An 18,382-nucleotide genomic window follows, 5' to 3' on the forward strand; every position below is an offset into this window, starting at 1 on the left:
CAGAGGATGTGCTGCACTTCTGAGATATATGCTACTCACACTTCTGCACTGCCTCTGCAATTTTCCTCTGTAAAAGTCTGTAGTTCCAGTATGGATGAGACTCGTGGTGAAGCGATCCTGTGTGAGATCTTCTCAAGAGTCTGGGATTACTTGAAGAAATCTTGGAAACATTTGTTCTGACCACCCTGAGATTACTTTTCCTCTTAGCTCAACACAGAAGATCTTTGTTAGTCAGTTTTCTAATAATAATAATAATAGTAATAATAATAATGACTTTATTTAAAGAGGGTAACACAATTAGCTAAGAACTAATCTACCTAGAGGCCCTCATACAAAGGAATTTATTTATTTTAGCTGCATCTTTGAAGCCACTGGATATATTGGGTTTGGAAGAAGGAAATAGAGTGGGCATTTCAAATCTCAACTGGAATACTATTCCAGAGCAAAGTTCCAGAGCATTGGAACCTTTTTTTAAATAATTCCTTATTTGGTTTGGGAATTTTATACTGTTTGGTAGACACGGATCGCAGGTGGGGAGTATTGCCAGGTAGCCTGTACTGGAATAGTGATTGTAAATATTAGCCCAAATGGTTTCTTTTGAAGATGTGTCGGCTTTGTCATGGTTTTATCATTTGAATTACCCCATATTGTATTACAGTAGTCTAAATAGGGTTGTATGTAACTGTTATAAAATAGTTTTCTTTGCCTTTCAGGGAGAAAACGTGTTATCCTACTGAGAAGCCATAAACATAAATTCACTTTTTTACTGATATGTTTGATATGTTCAGTCCATGATAGGTTATTATCTACCAAAACACCAAGTAGTCTATCATGACAGACCATTTGCAAATTTTTATCCTTCCATGTCAGACATAGTTCATCACTATCAAGATTTGTCCTTTTTTGCCGTGTTGAGATAAGTAATATTTTAGTTTTACCAGTATTTACCACCATGCCATTGCATGTCCGCCAGTTTTCCAGTTTGTTTAGGGCATTCTGTAAACAAATTTCGAGTTCATGCTTTGTGTTTTGGATGTCTGACAATGTTGTGTCATCTGCATAGAAATCTGTAGATGATATTGAGTCTCTTAGTAAAAGTGGTAGGTCATTAATAAATAAAATGAATAGTAATGGACCTAGAATTTAGTCTTGTGGTACTCCATATCTAATTGTTCCAAGTTTAAAAAAGAACATTATTTATGTAAACATGTTGTGTTCTCTCACTTAAGTATGAAGTAAACCATCTAACTGTGCTTTCATCACATTGGTAAATTTTCAGTTTCTTCAAAAGGATTTCATGATCCACCATGTCAAAAGCTTTCCTGAAATCTACAAATACAGATCCTATTATTCTACCTTGATCAAGTCCTTGAAGCCATTTATCAGTAAGGGAGATCAAAGCAGTCTCACATGAATGTTTCTGTCTAAGGCCTGATTGATTAGGGTGTAACAGCATGTGCTTGGTTAAATATGACATGAATGAGTCATGGACATGTTTTTCAAACAAGTTTGGTAGTATTGAGATTGGTCGGTAGTTATCAGCATCATCCTTAGAACGAGATTCGTGAATAGGAGTTACTTTTGCAGTTTTCCATATTTTGTGGACAGATGAGGTTGCAATACTTAAATTGATTATGAATGTTATGCTATCTAAAATAGCAGAGGCAGAGGATTATGAGTCATGAACCAATCTGATCAAGTCCTGTAGCTTTCTTGGTATCAATTTCACTGAGACATTTTTTAACAAAGTTTTCTGAAACTGGTGGAATAGAGAAATATACCTCCATAGGGATTTTGCTGTTGCAGAACTTTTTCAGTTCATTAAAGTTGTTTTTCATCACTGGTTCTTTTAATTTTGTGGTAATGTTGGTGAAAACAAATCATTGAAACATTTGCAATGTCATTGTCATCAGTGACTATTGTGTCATTTACCAAAAATGAGTGAATTTTTTTTGTCTGATCTTTGTGTGTTCCTCTAGTGAGTTCAATGAACTGACTTTCCAAATGGCGTTTGTGTTGCACTTTTTGTTTTCAAGCAATGATTGATAATATTTTTTGGAGCTTTTTAATCATGCTTGTTACTTTATTTCTCCATACTTTATTTTGTGCATGGTATCCCATAGCCTTGAATTGGTCTTGTGTTTTCATAGCATCTAGTGTTATGTGTTTAAGCTATAATAAACAGTATCACAGAAAGAGTGAAAACAACAAGCTTTGTAAAATTTAACAATTAATTTATTTCCCTGGAAACATTCTGTACAAATTAAAAAATAAGACCTTATGGTTTCAAGAATCAATTCCAGAAATAATCCAAGAATAATCCACAGATTAAATTCCAAAGTCCTAATAATAAAATGTTCTACTGAATTCAAGTTCGAGTCCCGACGAAGAATCAAAGATGGAAGGCTATGACGTAAGCCGTATCCTATAGAATGTAGTTCCTTGTAAATAATACTCCTGTGTTGGAAATCAGAATAAAATTTGTAAGCAATGTCTTTCCAAAACTTCTATATATGAGCACTCTTCAAATATTTCCAGAGAATAAAGAATTAATCCTTTTGAAATCCAAATGATCTGAAGATAATTAACTCTAAATCTGGCTACAACAAAGAAAACAACTTGTTACTAAGTGTAAAGGCCAGAAAACTGAGGGAGATCTCTCTAAAACCATGGTTATATTGTATTATAAGATGCAGTTTCGAAATCCCCCCAAGTTGTGAAATCAGAAGGGGGGTCATGTGATCATGTTTATATCATGTACACAGAATATGCCCTTGATTAGACCAATGATTTTATTCCCAGATTAAAAATAAAAAATGAAAAAATTGTTTACATCTTAAATGTAATCCCATCATGACCTTGGAAACAACCAATCATTTTAAAATAAAATAGAACTTTTTTGCAAAGGTTGCTACTAATTTTGAATCAAGGTCAGGATCTAGGTCAACACCTGGTGTTTACAAAAGGAATGATTCAGGTTGACCGATTTTCTGGAAAAATATCATCTCCAGTGAATAAATATACATTTTAATAGCATATAATAGAATTAAATTTAAAACTGACAAACAATTAAATAAATATGAATTAAATCAGATATACATAACACTAGGATTTCAGTTGTAAGCCAATTAGTTTGGATTTCATTCTTTATGTACTTTCCTTGGTGCATGCTTAGAGACTACATCCAAAAAAAAGTCAGTCCACAACCTCAGAGCTTCATCTCTGTCATCCAAATTTTGGATCATATTCCATGGAACTTTATATAGGTCATTGAGAAATTGTTCTTCATTAAAATTTTTGAAAGATCTGTACCTAATCGTTTTGTGTGTATTTTTCTTATTGTTCTTGAATTTAACCTTTCTTGTCAAAATAGTAGGACAGTGGTCACTAAGACCAACATTTGGTACATTAACACAAGCCACATTGTCTGGGAGGTTGGTATAAATGTGATCAATAAGAGTGCTTGATATTTCTGTTACCCTTGTGGGCTCATTTACCAGCTGGTCTAGGCCTAATGATTCAATAAATTCCATCCAGTTGTTCCTTCTTTGAGTATTGAGAAGGTCCTTATTTATATCGCTGAGTATATATGTTCCTTTCTCCTGTGCAAGAACATTTTCCATTTGTTTCAAAAAGTTCTCATTCCAAATTGCTTTGGGGGAAGGTGGCCTATAAATGAAACCAACTAGGAATGATTTTGCATTATTTTGAAAAATTTCCATCCTGATACTTTCAATTTCATGTGACTCCAAGTCAAGTCGCCTTTCTGCATTTTCATCTTCCCTAATGTATACAACAAGACCTCCCCCTGCTGTCTATCTGTCCCTGCATACTGGTTTATTGTATCCTTGAGAGTGAAATAAATTATCATTGTGGTTAGCATTTAATTTGGTTTCAGTGAGTCCTAAAACATGTATATTATTTTCCTTGGAAGACAACATTAACTTAATCTGGTCTGTTTTTCCCACTACACCTTGTGCATTTAAGTGACTATGTTAAAACCTTTTGTATTTAGTTTCATATCAATTACATGTATGTCATCATGCAATGGGATACTCACTGAGACTGTCTCCATACTACTTTTATCATTTTGACATCCTATTTTCATATTAAAATGTTCATATATATTAGCATCTTCAAAGTCACATACAGACCCTGAAAATCCATTAACTTTTGCATTTACAATAGTGTCCATTGAATAGTTAGAGTCAAGAGTTTTACTAGGTACATTTAGTTTTTTTTTTATAAATAAAGTACTGGCATTTTCCTCTTTGCCAGCTTCCTAGTATGTATAATACATTGATTGACAGAGTCTTTGTTTGTGTCCAAACTTATGGCATCTGAAGCACTCTGTCTGTTTGCCATGATGGCATACCTGTGTCACATGCCCAGTTTCTCCACAGTAGAGACAGCACTCTTCATTAAAGTGCTTGAAAATGGGGGCATACATGTTAATATTTCTCAGTAGTTGAGAGGTTCCTTTTCTACTCAAATGAATTTTGTCTCTTTGGTAGAGGCTTAGGTTGACATCCTGGTTCTGAAGAAAGAAAGATGTGTATTGTGCAATGTACTGTAGGTTGAAGTCTTCACATAGATCAATTATCAGATCATTGATTTCTTTCACCCTGATGTCCACACAAGCTGGTATCATTGTTTTACATGTATTTGGACTGCAATGCCTAGCAGCATACAGTAAACTTTCAAAGTCTGTTCTGATTTGATTTAGTGACCTTCCATCACTGGCATCATTTCCACCTACTAAAATAATAATTTGTATTTGGTTAGGTCACTATTCATTATTCTGTCCATGATGTTGTTGATTTTTGCACCTCTTAGAGTCTTTACATCTGTTTTAAAAAGTCTCCTTGGTATTATAGTTTTCAATATTGAGGAGCCAATTATTAGAGTCCTATCTTTTTTCTGGCTTGTGATTTCATGTGTTGGACTCTGGTTTGTATTTCAGACACATCTCTTGGAGGAAGGGGTGCTGAAATTGGTGTCTCAGTTGTGTGAGCTAATTCGAGCTGATGTTGACACATTTATCTGAGCACTGAGAAATGCAGTTGTTGGTGCAGGCAACAGACTTGTTTGAGCTGAGGGCCATGGGTGTACACTATTGCTGTTGCAGGTGTGACACATGCCTGAGAGGGGGGTACTTTTGTTTGTAATGCAGGATTACTTTCGGTATCAGTTATTACTTGCATGGTCATTTTACATTTTCTTGTGGCTGGTATTGGGATTGTCTGTGTCTGAGCATCTGACACTATTGCTATTTGGGAGTCTGCCTGAATTGCTGTTTCACATGAGGTTACTTGCTCATTAATCCTTCCCTGTGCTGACTTAATAGCATGTAACTGTAGTTTTAATTCTTCAATTTAGGCCTCCAAGTTCCTAATTGTTTTTTGATGTACACACATGAAGAAACCATTAAAGCTTAAGCCATCACTGCTGTGGTCATGATTTATGGAGCGTGTAATTGCCTGATGCTCTGGAGGGGTGTTAATTTTATTGCCTGAGTCATTTAGGTCAAAGACTTTGGGAGCTGTTTCATGTTTGGTACTAGATCTAGTTACTGGTGTAGATGTCAGCATATAACTGCCTTTAGCATGGTTATTCTTATCCTGTCTTCATTTACAGATAATATGATCTAACCATGTGAAACAGTTTAGACCCTGTATGTGTAGGTCACATGATGTTTTATACAATGTAGCTGTCACATTGTTTTTCTCTTGTGTTTTGTAGATAGTACCATTTTGAACACTTGAACTGCATGAAGTCATGCATGGTTCTGAATCCAATATCTGTTTTACAAATTCAAACTTTTGTGGATCTATATGCACAGTGACACTATTTATTATATTTGACCCTCAGGAATTCTGGATAAATGTCAGCCATATTGGATAACTCCAAATCATCATCTGTACCATTGTTTTCATTTTCACTCTGGACATGACTGTCCTGCATGAGATTATTTGTGTGGCTCTGATCTTCAGGTACATCAGACATACTAAAACCAGAGAATGATGCAGAAAAGGTTGAGCTGAGTGTGTTGAGTAAGGAACCTACAAGGCTAGTATTTAAATATGTTTCCATGATTCTGATATTTTCAGCTTGTTCATAACAGTGATAGAAAGTATACTATGAAATCCTTATATATGACTAGCACATAGCCATAAACTTTGGAAAAAGAAACTTGCATAATGTGTTCGAGTTGGTATCATTTGAAGTTCAGATATGGTAGATCTAGTTCAGTTTCAAATTAATCCACTTTGGTAGCCATCTTGGATAAGCTAAAGTCTTTTGTTTTTAACAGGTTTCCAAATTCACTTGAATAAATGAAAACGTGCACATTAAATTTAACTTAAACTAACTTAATATTGTCATAAATCCACAGTATAAATTAATGGCAATAGTTATTAGCATATTTAACACCAGTTTTTACACCAAATTCATTGAATATTGAGTGGAGCTGTGTTAGAACCATCCATACATGGCAGCCATCTTGTTTTGTCTTGACATTCTGATGATGTTGCCTGCCTATATCTACTTGTGATGCAGATTGGGGATGTTTGGAATGCTGGCCAATGTGAGATCTTCAGCATTGAGACCCTGTCCTGCCATATTATCCTCATCAGTTCACTCAGGCAACATATGTGAAGATGGTTGAGCTTCTTGGCATGGTGTCTTAGTAACAAGTACACATCATCCAGGTTTTGCAGTCATACAGCAATGTTGGCAACACAGTGACTTTATAGACCTTATGTTTTGTTTGTAGACTGGTCAGTGTTCCAGTACATTTGTGCATAGTATGCCAAAGGCTACACTTGCTTTGGCAATTCTGTTGTTAGATTCATCATTGATGTGGACTACACATGACAGTGTGCTGCTGAGATAAGTCAACTTATCCATTGCCAGGAGGGTTTGGCCATACTCTAATGGTTGGTTCTACATAAGGCTTTACTGTTGCAGGTTGGTGCATCAACAATCTTTTTAATATTAATTGTGTGACCAAAATTTTCACAAGCTGAAGAGAAATAGTCCATACAGTGTTGCATGTCAGACTCAGATTTGGTATTCAAGGAACAGTTGTCAGCAAATAGGAGATCATGACCAGTCACTTCCTGTAATTTCATCTTCGTGTGTAATCTCCTCAGATTTAAGTTTGCCTTAAGTCTAGTATTGGAATATCAGTCACTGTGTCATAGTAATACAGTTCATCAATTAGCATGGCAGAGAAGATCATACTGAGGTGGGTTGGTGCGAAAACACAGCTGTGCTTGACTCAATTGCTCACTACTACTACTAATAATAATACTTTATTTACAGAGGGTGACTCATTAGTCAAAGACTGTTCTGCCTTGAGGCCTTCTTAAGAAAAGTATAATAATGCACATGATATGAAAGATAACAGTAGTTACTGTTCATTTTAATGTGTTTATTATTTAAATATTAATTATCTATTAGAAACACATGGTTAGTATAATTTGCTTTCATCCACAATGTGAGCAAGCATGCCATCATTTAATTGCCAAACCATCATCATGAATTTCCCCAGGCATCCAAATTTTGCCATGATCTTCCAAAGGCCTCCATGGCTGACTTTGTCAAAGGTTTTTGTCAGGTTGATGAATGTCATGTACAGGTTGGAGTTCTGTTAAATGGCATTTCTCCTGGAGTTGACAAGCCGCAAACACCATGTCTCTGGTCCCTCATGCATTCCTGAAACCACTGTGACTCTCAAGCAGAAACCAATGTGACGCACAAGGTGATTGAGCAGAATTATGGTGAGAATTTTGCAGGCTACTGACAGCAAAGAGATACCCAGATGGTTGTCACAGGATTGTCTGTTGCCTTTCTGCTTGGACATGTGGATGATGGATGCATCTTTGTACTCCAGAGGTTTGGTTCCACATTGACTAGAAGAGTTCAGTCAGCTTCTGTGCTATGTGTGAGCTTCCTGTTTTGTAGACTTATGCTGATATTGCATCTACTCTCAGGTAACAGCATGACAGTTTATTTCACAGTTTCAGCCAGCATTGGAGGATTAGTCAATGATATGTTGGTTTTCATTTTGGGTTCCCTCCTCACTGATAAATGACTGTTGATGGAAGATGTTGTTGAAGTGTTATACCAACTTGAAGGTTGAAGTATCCTTTCTTTGTCAGTCAGCAGCATGGTGCTGTCAGCTCTCAGTATTGGAAATGTTTCTGATGATTATGGTCCATAAATTGTCTTCAAAGCATTATAGATGTTTGTAATGTCATTCCTCTTGAAACTCATCTGCCTTATTGCAGCTCTTAGTTTGTATTCGTGGGTGCTCTTGTTGTTGTAGGCAGCCTTCTTAGGTGTGTTATGTATATTTGATTTAAATTATATTTGATTTAATTTAATTGTTTGTTTGTAAGTTTTACATTTTTTTTATTCCATTACATGCTATTGTAATGTAACTTTATTTACTGGAATAGAGTTCAGTTCTGACTGATTTTTTTATTTTTGACGTAAACAACTTTATAGAAACATTGTATGTAAATTTGTAGGGGGCCCTGAGTGGCCGAGTGGTCTAAAGCGCTCTCCGTTACGGATCACTGCAATCTCACCTCTGTCTGTGTGGGTTCGAGTCTTGGATTTAGCCAATGTGGATATGTGAGAAGGCTTGCCAGTAACTTCTCATGGGTCGGTAGTTGTTTCTGGGGGTTGTCCCGGGTTCTTCCTCCACCATTAATACTGGCCGCCATGTATAGCCTATCGTGTGCTGAAAAATGGCGTTAAACCCTACAACAACAACAACAACAACATGTATCTAATGCTGATCTAGTTCCTGACCTTGATTCAGAACCAGTGATAGTTTGTGGTAAATAACTTTGTAAAAATAAAATTTTATTCTTTCTCAGAGTAAGATTTATAAAGTAGAATTGAGGTCATACTTGGAGAACGTGACAAATAACATGTATCAATTATGTTTTTCCAGAGGATTGACCCACATCTGGTCATCTGTTTTGTGTTGTAGCTAGATTTGTTACTGGTGTTTTGAGAAATAATAATTATTGTTGCCATAACACTTGAGAAGTTAAAGTGCTTTATGTTGTGACCAATTCTGGGCTAATTATTTTGTTTTTTTCAATTTATTTGGATTTCAAGTTTCTTTTCCCTGGAAATACTAGTGCTCTAAATTAATTCGTGGACAAAGACATTTATCAAAATTTACACAGAATTCAAAAACTTGAATATTATTTTTTGTGATTCAACAAAGAACTGTTGACACATCAGTACGATGCTGACCACAGCATATGTCATTGCCTTCCATTTTGGATTTCATCGGGACGACTCAAACTCAGTTTCATTAGGACGTTTTATTACTAGGACTTCTATTTTTTAATTCTTGGATTACTTTTGGATTTGATTCGTAAAACCATAAATTCTTTTTCTCATTTTTACCTTGTTTTTCTAGGGAAATAAATTATTTGTTAAATTTTACAAAGCTTGTTGTCTTCACTTTTTTCTTTCTACGTTTTGTAAGAGCCTAAACACATAACAGATGATAAGTAATGTATTCTAAACAGGCCTTTTGTAGCAAATGTTTCTCAGTCAGAAGTCTCTGTACGGCAGCATTGTTCTCATCAAACCTGGACTTTGATGTTTAAGGATGCTCAGTTCTTCTTGACAGTTTATATCAGTTGTATCTAGTTGGCTGCAGATTTGCTTGGCTGAATATTGGAGTTTATGAGCCTGTGGTCAATCCATCATTCTGCACTTCTCATGTCAGTTAGACATCCTGCCTGTCTCTTCACCTGATGATGACATAATTGATAAGATGTCAGTGCTTGGAACATGGGTGCATCCACGACATCTTGTTGCAGTTTGGCAGGCAGAAGACTGTTGGTGATTAGGAGATCATCTTATTTCTTCACAAGGATGAGTTAATTGCTGTTGCATTCACCAAAGTCATTTTTGCCAATGACACCTGGCCATGTTTGGTGATCTGTGCCAACTCTAACACTGAAATCACCAAGGATAGTAAGCTTATTTTCCTTTGGAACTTCTAAAATTAGAGTCTCCAGGTCTTCATAAAATTTGTCCTTGATTTCATCTGGGTTGGTAATGGTGGATGCATAGGCACTGATGATAGTTGCAAGTCATTTTTTCAGAACATGGGAGTCTCATTTGCATTAGTCTATCATTCATGCCCTTTGGGATATTTGTGAGCTTGCTAACCAGCTGCAATTTGATGACAGATCCAATGCCAGCTTCACTTCATTCTTCTTTACTTTGGCTACTCCAGAAGAAGGTGTATCAGGCTTCTACTTGGTGAGTTGTCCTTCCTCAGCTAGGCGAGTTGCACTTAGGCCTACTATCTGTATATTGAACTTGGCCAGGTCTCTACCAGCTAGAGCTCTTCTTCCCTGTGATCTATCAGCTGATGTACTATCCAATAATGTGCAGATATTTCAGGTACAGATGGTGAGTTGCATCACCATTGTCTTCTTATTAGGTGTTCCACTGCTAAGGTGGGATCCCCATCAGCTGTGGAATGCTGACTAGGGTTCAGGTGAAGTATGCAATGTTTAAGGCACATTTTCTAGCCTATTCCTCATGCTATGGAGGTGAGCATTGTGATCCTAAAAGGGGCTGCTCAGTTACCCAGTGGGATGCTGAGTTCCAGTGTTTCTTCGGTCCAGTGAAAAGCAAACCTATGCCAGGAGCAACCTAAGTGCAAGTCTACAGTTACAGCTCCAAGTATATCCACACCTGCTGCTTTGCTTCTCACCCATTGCCACAGGACTTGAAGGTATTTGGTGGGGTCATGTGTCTTATGACTTGCATTTGAGTTTGATTTAAGTGAGGTAAAGTTGCACAGAATCACCCTCACTCTCTTGTCCATTCCTATCTGAATCCAGTGGCATGACAATGTTGAGACATCTGGAGACCAGTCCAGATACAGTGGCTGGGCATTGGTTCCTGCTGCACCAGAGCTGATGCCCTGTGCTGTCCACATGGCTCTTGCAATCTGCCTTTATGAGGAACATATCTACTCAGCTACTAGATCCACCAGAAAGGTCTTTCTGCCAGTTGTACCTGTCTACTCTGGGTCAACAGTCACAGGTAGTACCATCTAATGTTACTTATGGTAGCAGGTGAAAGCTGGCCTAACTTGATATACACTGAAGTACACAAACAGAACAAATCGCTCGTATATATGGAACATTGATGCACACCATTGGATGTTTTCCACTTTATACAATGTGATCATTAGTTTGCATTTAAAACACAGGGAAAACTAATAATGAATTAAAAAAGAAACTGTTATATATCTATCCAAAAACATCCACAATTTAGCAACAAACTGGCTCCTGGTCTGCCTATAACTAGTCTAAGATAAATTGATACATTATTGAGATGGTATTTTCAGAGCATGCAGATACGCAATCTACTTTTCTTTAGTTTGCAAAAATTGTTCAAGTATTGTAATTCTGATTGCAGATTTCAAACAGGAAGATCCTCAGTTTGACTTGAAGGAGTTTACAGGAGATATCTTTCAGAGGCCCTACCAGTATTTGAGTCGACTTGAGCAGGGACATGGAGTCAGTGATGTAGATCCCAATGTCCCCAGGGGGACACCAGCAGACTGTTTAAAGGTTCTTCTCAAGTAAGTTGAAAAAAACTTGTATGATGTAGAATGTACATGACCAGTGTTCTTATGGACCAATTGACATTTTGCATATGTGCCTAATGTTTAACCCCAGTAGTGTGGAAACCATATATTTATGGATCATGTCACCTGGTAGTGTATGTGGGAACCATATATTTATGGTCAAAAGTCACCTAGCTCTGTATGCGGATACCATATTTTTATGGCACAGGACAATGATGTCTATGGCTGTCCAATCTAGGCCAATCATTAATCGTGTACTAATAATAACAGGGAGATAGCATATGTAATTGTCTCGAAGATCATGGCTCTGCATCACTGTAACAGAACATCATTAGAACAAATATTCAGACCGACTTATTTGCCCAGGAAAATCTGTTGTCAACAGTGGATGTTGATGTTGTTGTTGTTGTTCTAGGGTTTAACGCCATTTTTCAGCACAAGATTGGCTATACATGACGGCCAGTATAACTGGTGGAGGAAGAACCCTGGAAAACCCAGGGAAGAATCACCGACCCACGAGAAGCTACTGGCAGGCTTTCCCACGTACCCACGCTAGCCGAGACTTGGACTCGAACCCACGCAGACAGAGGTGAGATGGCAGTGATCCGGAATGGTGAGCGCTTTAGACCACTCGGCCACTTGGGGCCCCCGGACATTGATGTAAACAATATGGTGGCTGTAAAGTAGTTGCAGTCTCGCAGCTGTCCCATTCCCAGTTGATGCTGATTACTGTATATATGTTAGGGATAGTACAAATTAGAATAAAGTTTGTTAGGGCTTTGTGTGGAGGAATAAATAGCAATTTTTGCAGGAATATACCACGTGTTGATATGAAAGTGCTCTGACACTATTGCGTGTTGATATATAAGTGCTTTAACATGGCCATCCCATTCAGTAACAACTTAAAGTTCCACTAAATCAAGCTTAAACTATATAGTAGCTAAGTTTATCAACTAGTCTGTCATGTGCAGAGCCTTTTCTTATATTGCTTGATACATTGTATCATCAAGAGTGAGAACTGTATGAGTTTGAAAGGGACCAACCATTCATTGGGGGGGGTCGAGTGTCGACTCCCAACATTTTCCTTCCTTGTCTATCATTTAAAAAAAATAAAAATCACAATATTTTTATTGCATTATAAGTTCATTTTGCTCTGCTTCTTTATCTCTCTTTCTCTCTCAACAATCAAGTTGAAAAAGAAATGGACGCGAGAGAGAGATAGATAGATTCACTTCTTAATTTAGTCCACTCTTACAACAGCAGCGTGAAATGTATGTGACTTTGGAATCTAATAATCAAGGCCTTCATCCAATATCTGAACTTTCGACCCGGTAGAAATTTCTTTTTTCCTCATCAGTTCATTTTGTTTCATTTTAACAGAACTAGTTTGACAACGTAGAAGTTAAGATATGTTAAGATTGTTGCTGAGAAATTTAATTTCAAATATTTTTGGCAAGCTGCAATTATTAATTATCATTGAAAACCTCAACTCTTGCCCCTTTAATTTATAATTAATGTGAAATATTTATGTTAATAATGACTTTAAGGCCTCTCAAATGTACAGCTCCACTCTAAAGAATACCTGATAACCAATATCACTATCATACATGTGTACCGGACACAATAGCTCCCAAGTGTTTTTAAACTCCATCTCACTGTGTTCCTACTGATGTTTATTTCTGCCTCACTTGGTGGTAAAGATCAAAGAGCTAACTTGGTAGCACACTGACATTTTTTGGCTTTTTCATTGCCATATATAACCGAAAATTGGTACACTACTCTTGTGTTGCGAGAAGACCCAAACTAATGGCTGTGATAATATTGCTCTATCTGATGATACTGCATTCAAATCATTCAGATATAGACACTAGAATGTAAGAGAATTAAATACATTTATTTGGTAGGTCACTGACAGTTGTGGAATTGAATAAATTTTAACAGTATTTTTTTATTTTGAAAGAAAAATTTATATTTGTTTCATTTACATGATGTGATGAAATAATAGTCCACTGCAGTCGATAACAATCGTGCATATGGATTTTGTGTCAGTTACTACATTTGTTACATGTATAGAGATAATTGTATTTATTAAATTTACTCTTGAAACCAACAGTAATTGCTTATAGAGATGTTTACATAAAAATCTGTAAGATATCTGCCTTTCAACAATTTTCAGATGAGATAACTAGTTCTCCGTTAGTATGACTTCATTCATTGCATAAACAGTATTCTTTTCACCCTAAAACATGACAAATTATTTTACATTATGATAATTATTATTTTACCTTCGTAATTAAAACAACTTGATAATATTGAGTTCTTTGAACAATGAATGCTGTATTTAGTTGGATAAAAGATTCTGCCAACAATATTATTTTAAACAGTCTTTTAAACCTTTCAAACACTAACTTTATTTTTTGGTTGCTATGGCAACCAAAATAAATTTTTAATTTTTATCATTATCAGTAAGATTAGTTTTTGTTCCTTATCGATGAATTATATAAGCGAATGGAATTATGTTTTATGTGGAGAAAATTTGTGAATTATAACTACATAAATATTGCACCATCTAAATATTGTACCATACTGAAATGTTTGAAAGTAAAGTTTTAATTATCTAGCAGAGACCTAAAAGTAATGAACTGAGGATATGTAATATGTAGAAACAAATTAACTGTCCATGTACACATTCAGAATGACTATATTTGATGGAAAAGTATGCACTATATTTGATTTCTTTTGGTCAAAAATTACTTTTCCACCTATTTTCTGTATTTGGTTGCTATGGTAACCATGAACACATATCAGTCTCACCGACAGTTTTAGTGTTTGTAATCTGCATGCATATATGCATCACTTTATACAATTTCACAGCAGTCTGATTATAAATACTAGTTTTGTAGTTGTTATATGGATTTGGCCCAAAAAGTCTGTATTGTTCTAAAACAATTCAGCAGTAACACAGAGGGCACTTAGAAACAAATCAGAACTGGCTTCAAGGTCATCCCAAAACAACACAACACTACCAGGGTTAATATGTAACTCTGTATTACATCACTTTTTCTAAATACTTGTTCCCTATTACCTCTGATTCTGTATATATATATATATATATATATATATATATATATATATATATATATATATATATATATATATATAATATTCTTGCTGATCAGTGCTAGCTTCCCTGAATCTTTCATTATTTCCCTTGGTGTTGTCTTCTCTCATCTTGACTCGCTTTCAGGCTGTCTAGCTCGAACTTTCAATCTAACTGGTTTCATTATATTTATGGGGTGGGGGTGGGGGTAAACAGGACACCTGTATTGTACAGTATTGGTATACTTTTGCATGAGTTTTTGTTTCTAGCTCAAGCATTTTGTACCAAGTATACATACATTTATGCTTGGAATTGTGAAACACTTGTTCAGGGGATACATCTTGAAAAGTACATTAGCAAAATCCCATAGCAAAAGTAGGTCACTGTGAATGACCTGTTTTACATGCATCACCGTGCTTAAATTTTGTGTAAAGGTTAATATGGCCTACATTTCACAGTTTACTGGCTTGGGTGAAGTTTTTGCATGTAGGTCATGACCACATAGGATTTTTTTGCATGCTATATACATGTTATGTCCTACCTAGAATCATGAAACTGCTCCCTCATTGGAGAGGTAGGTCATTATGGTCCATATTTATATTTACTGTCATGGGTTAAATTTTCTATTTGATGTTAATTTTATACATCTCAGTTAGTCACACAATAAATGAAACTCATTGTGTCCTTTTTTTCATCATTTACTGGCATTGATTAAGTTTTTGTGTTGAGCTCATGAGCAGGTGAGTTTTTTCATGAGGTATGAACCACCTAGAATCATATAACTTTTTTAGGGGATGCATCTTGATGAAACCTACACCCTCATTGCAAAGTGTTCTCTTAAACCTATATTTCATGATTTGTTGACTTTGTTGAAATCTTGTGTTTAAAGTTGGAACCTGAAACTTGATAATTTGATGCATCTCAGTATTACACCCTTTCAACAAAAAAGTTAATTGGACATATTTTTTGCTTTGCTAACATAGGTTCATTATTTTATCAATATCTTAAAAGTGATGTTCACTCTTTTTTTTCTCTCTCTGTCTCTCACACACACATACAGATTCCTTTATATTACTAGGCACTGTGGAGTCCTGGATCCTTCCTGGGCAGAGCTTCATCACTTTGTGTGGTTCTTCAATACCCAACTGAGAGATTTTGAGAAGTCTAGCTTTTGCAGTGCTGCTGTTGCAGAAGATCTTCCTGGTTTTTCCAAGTTTGTGTTGAAGTTCCTGATCCAGATGTCACGGGTATGATCATTTTTACAGATCAAGACTTTACCCACCTTTTTTATCTGTTGAAACGTTTGTTAATCAGTTCATCTTTCTGTTTTTACCTGCATTATTTACACACGGTTGATATGTGTTGCACCAAATATTTAACCCTTTACCTCAGAGTGTATGGCTTTTTAGCCCTTCGATATACATATAGCAAAGTTACTCAGTGCAGTGCACAATAAATAGAACACCTGTTACCTATTTGACTCCATACACATAGGCCTGCCTGTTAACTGTTGTGCAGTGTAGTGTATGTGACGTTTAACATCAGTTTTAACCATATTACATTTTTGGTACACATATATTATGTATAGAAAGAATTAAGAGTAAAATCTGATCGTTATAGCTGTATAATTATTTTTCATGGAAGAATTTTTTTATGTGCTTTAAAATCTTGAGGGAACTCGTTCACCATGAAGTCAGTGAACAGCATGACCAACCGTAGCTGCTATTTCTCATACTCAAAATTTACAAGTTCTTTGTCTGCTTCTACATCACTAAGTCATTTGATTTGATAATTTATAAAAACTAATTGCTGCCTACATCAATATCAGAGCTTTTACTTAAGTATTGACACTTTCATAGCTGTGATTCTGATCGTGAAAACTCAAGTAAGTACTGAACGAAACCAACGGCCTCCATTTAGGAGAGTGGAGAATATGACCCAGTTATTTTAAATAGCAGTTTTCAAGCAGATCTTAAACAGCAACCATGTGATCTGATGTAATCATCATTCACACCAATGAATGTAGCATCTAATGGGGGGGCACTTCCATGAGAATGGTGTAGAGGCGTTAAAAGGCGTTTCCATGCAAATTGGGTATTTGCATGAGGTAAAGGGTTAAGGAACAAATAATGACAGCAGCAAAGTTTGAACAAGTGCCCTCTTGCATATGAAATACCCTGCACAGATCCAGGTTTTTTTCTGTAGGGGAACAATTTGAATAATTCACTTTGTCTCAAACTTCCAGATTTATGTCAGTACAAGGTATGCTGTATTAAAGTGTTTGAGGCTTTTTTTGGCACTGAAGATAAATGCCAGTTGCAAGTGAAATCAATTGATCAGAGAGTGAGCTCAATACATGACTTGTTGGTTATTCAGTATGATGACTTCCTTGATGTTCGCATGGCTTGATTTTATAAGAAAAGTTGTTTTTGAAAAAGTTCACAAAGAAGACAGTTAATGTGACATCTGTCATTGTCTATGGAGATTGCTATTCTGAGACAAATATAAATGGAAAACAGATGGGATCATTTTCAGCTGCATCGCGGTAGTGTGGAAGAAACTGTTTCAGATAATTACATATGCCAAGGGTGATTGGGGAACATAATGACTCAGTGACCCTTGTTTAGCAAAGGTGCAACATAAATAGCAACAAGAACAAAATATGTATACCTGTACACTTATACCGTAAATCCTTAACTTGACTATTCTTTAATTATATGGTTACTGCATTCTACTTCCCAGTCTCAAAATGTGAATTATCAGCTGTCACAATTGATCATTTCAGAAGTAAAACAGATCAGGGGATAAATATCAGACACAGATAAAAATTTATACATGTTTACAGCCAGACTGAATCTCAACCATTCTTTCTTCCTTGGCTGTTCATAACAGTTCAGAGTGGGTTTCAGAACATCTATTCCTTGAGAGGGAACTGAGAAGGTTCACTTTGTAGATGTTCATTAGTTGTAGTTTCTTTTGAAGTTTTTTGCATTTGTCTCATGTTTTTACACACCTGCTACAAGGCTGAGCATGTTGTTTTGATATTTTATATATGTGCATCTATCATTCTGTTTCCAGTTTAATTTCCAAATTGTTATGAGTCTATGCTCTTAAAATAAGTAACAGAAAAGAGTGAAAGACAACAAGCTTTGAAAAATTTAACAAATAATTTATTTCCCTAGACTACAAAGTGAAAATGAAAAAAAAGAACTTAAGGTATTGTGAATTAAATCCCCAAAATAATCCAAGAATTACAGACACAAGTCCTAGTAATTTAAAGTCAAGAATAAAATTCAGTAAATGTCCAGAATAAATCCAAAAACTGAGGACGATGATGTGTCTGTGGTAGTTTATAAAGTGTTGATGTGTCAACAGTCTGAATCACAGTAATATAATTCCAGATTTGAATTCACTATAAATTACAATGAATGTCTCTATCCATGAATGTTATCAAAGCTCTTTTGTATTTCCAGAGAAAATAATCTCTTAAGTAATTTGAAGAAATAAAATTTAGCCCCAAATTACTGGTTGCAAAATAAAATACAACTTGATGGTGCTAAGACTTAAAGCACGAATGAAATAATCCTCTCAGCTACAAGATTATATAATTCTCTACTTGACCTATGGTCACA

At 35.8% G+C, this 18,382-nt stretch overlaps 1 protein-coding gene across 1 annotated transcript in view; it reads left to right on the forward strand.

Moving 5' to 3' along the window:
- Positions 1-18,382, forward strand: part of LOC149770911 (E3 ubiquitin-protein ligase rnf213-alpha-like) — a 512,819-nt gene that overhangs the window by 103,405 nt on the left and 391,032 nt on the right. Inside the window, exons 14-15 of the mRNA XM_089948996.1 lie at positions 11,479-11,644; positions 15,829-15,997. Of these exons, the coding sequence (XP_089805122.1) occupies positions 11,479-11,644; positions 15,829-15,997 (335 nt within the window). The remainder of the gene's footprint in view (positions 1-11,478; positions 11,645-15,828; positions 15,998-18,382) is intronic.

This window comes from Sinohyriopsis cumingii, unplaced genomic scaffold (genome assembly GCF_028554795.1).
Source record: "Sinohyriopsis cumingii isolate HCF-2022 unplaced genomic scaffold, ASM2855479v2 utg002226l, whole genome shotgun sequence".
NCBI classification, from domain to species: Eukaryota; Metazoa; Mollusca; class Bivalvia; order Unionida; family Unionidae; genus Sinohyriopsis; species Sinohyriopsis cumingii.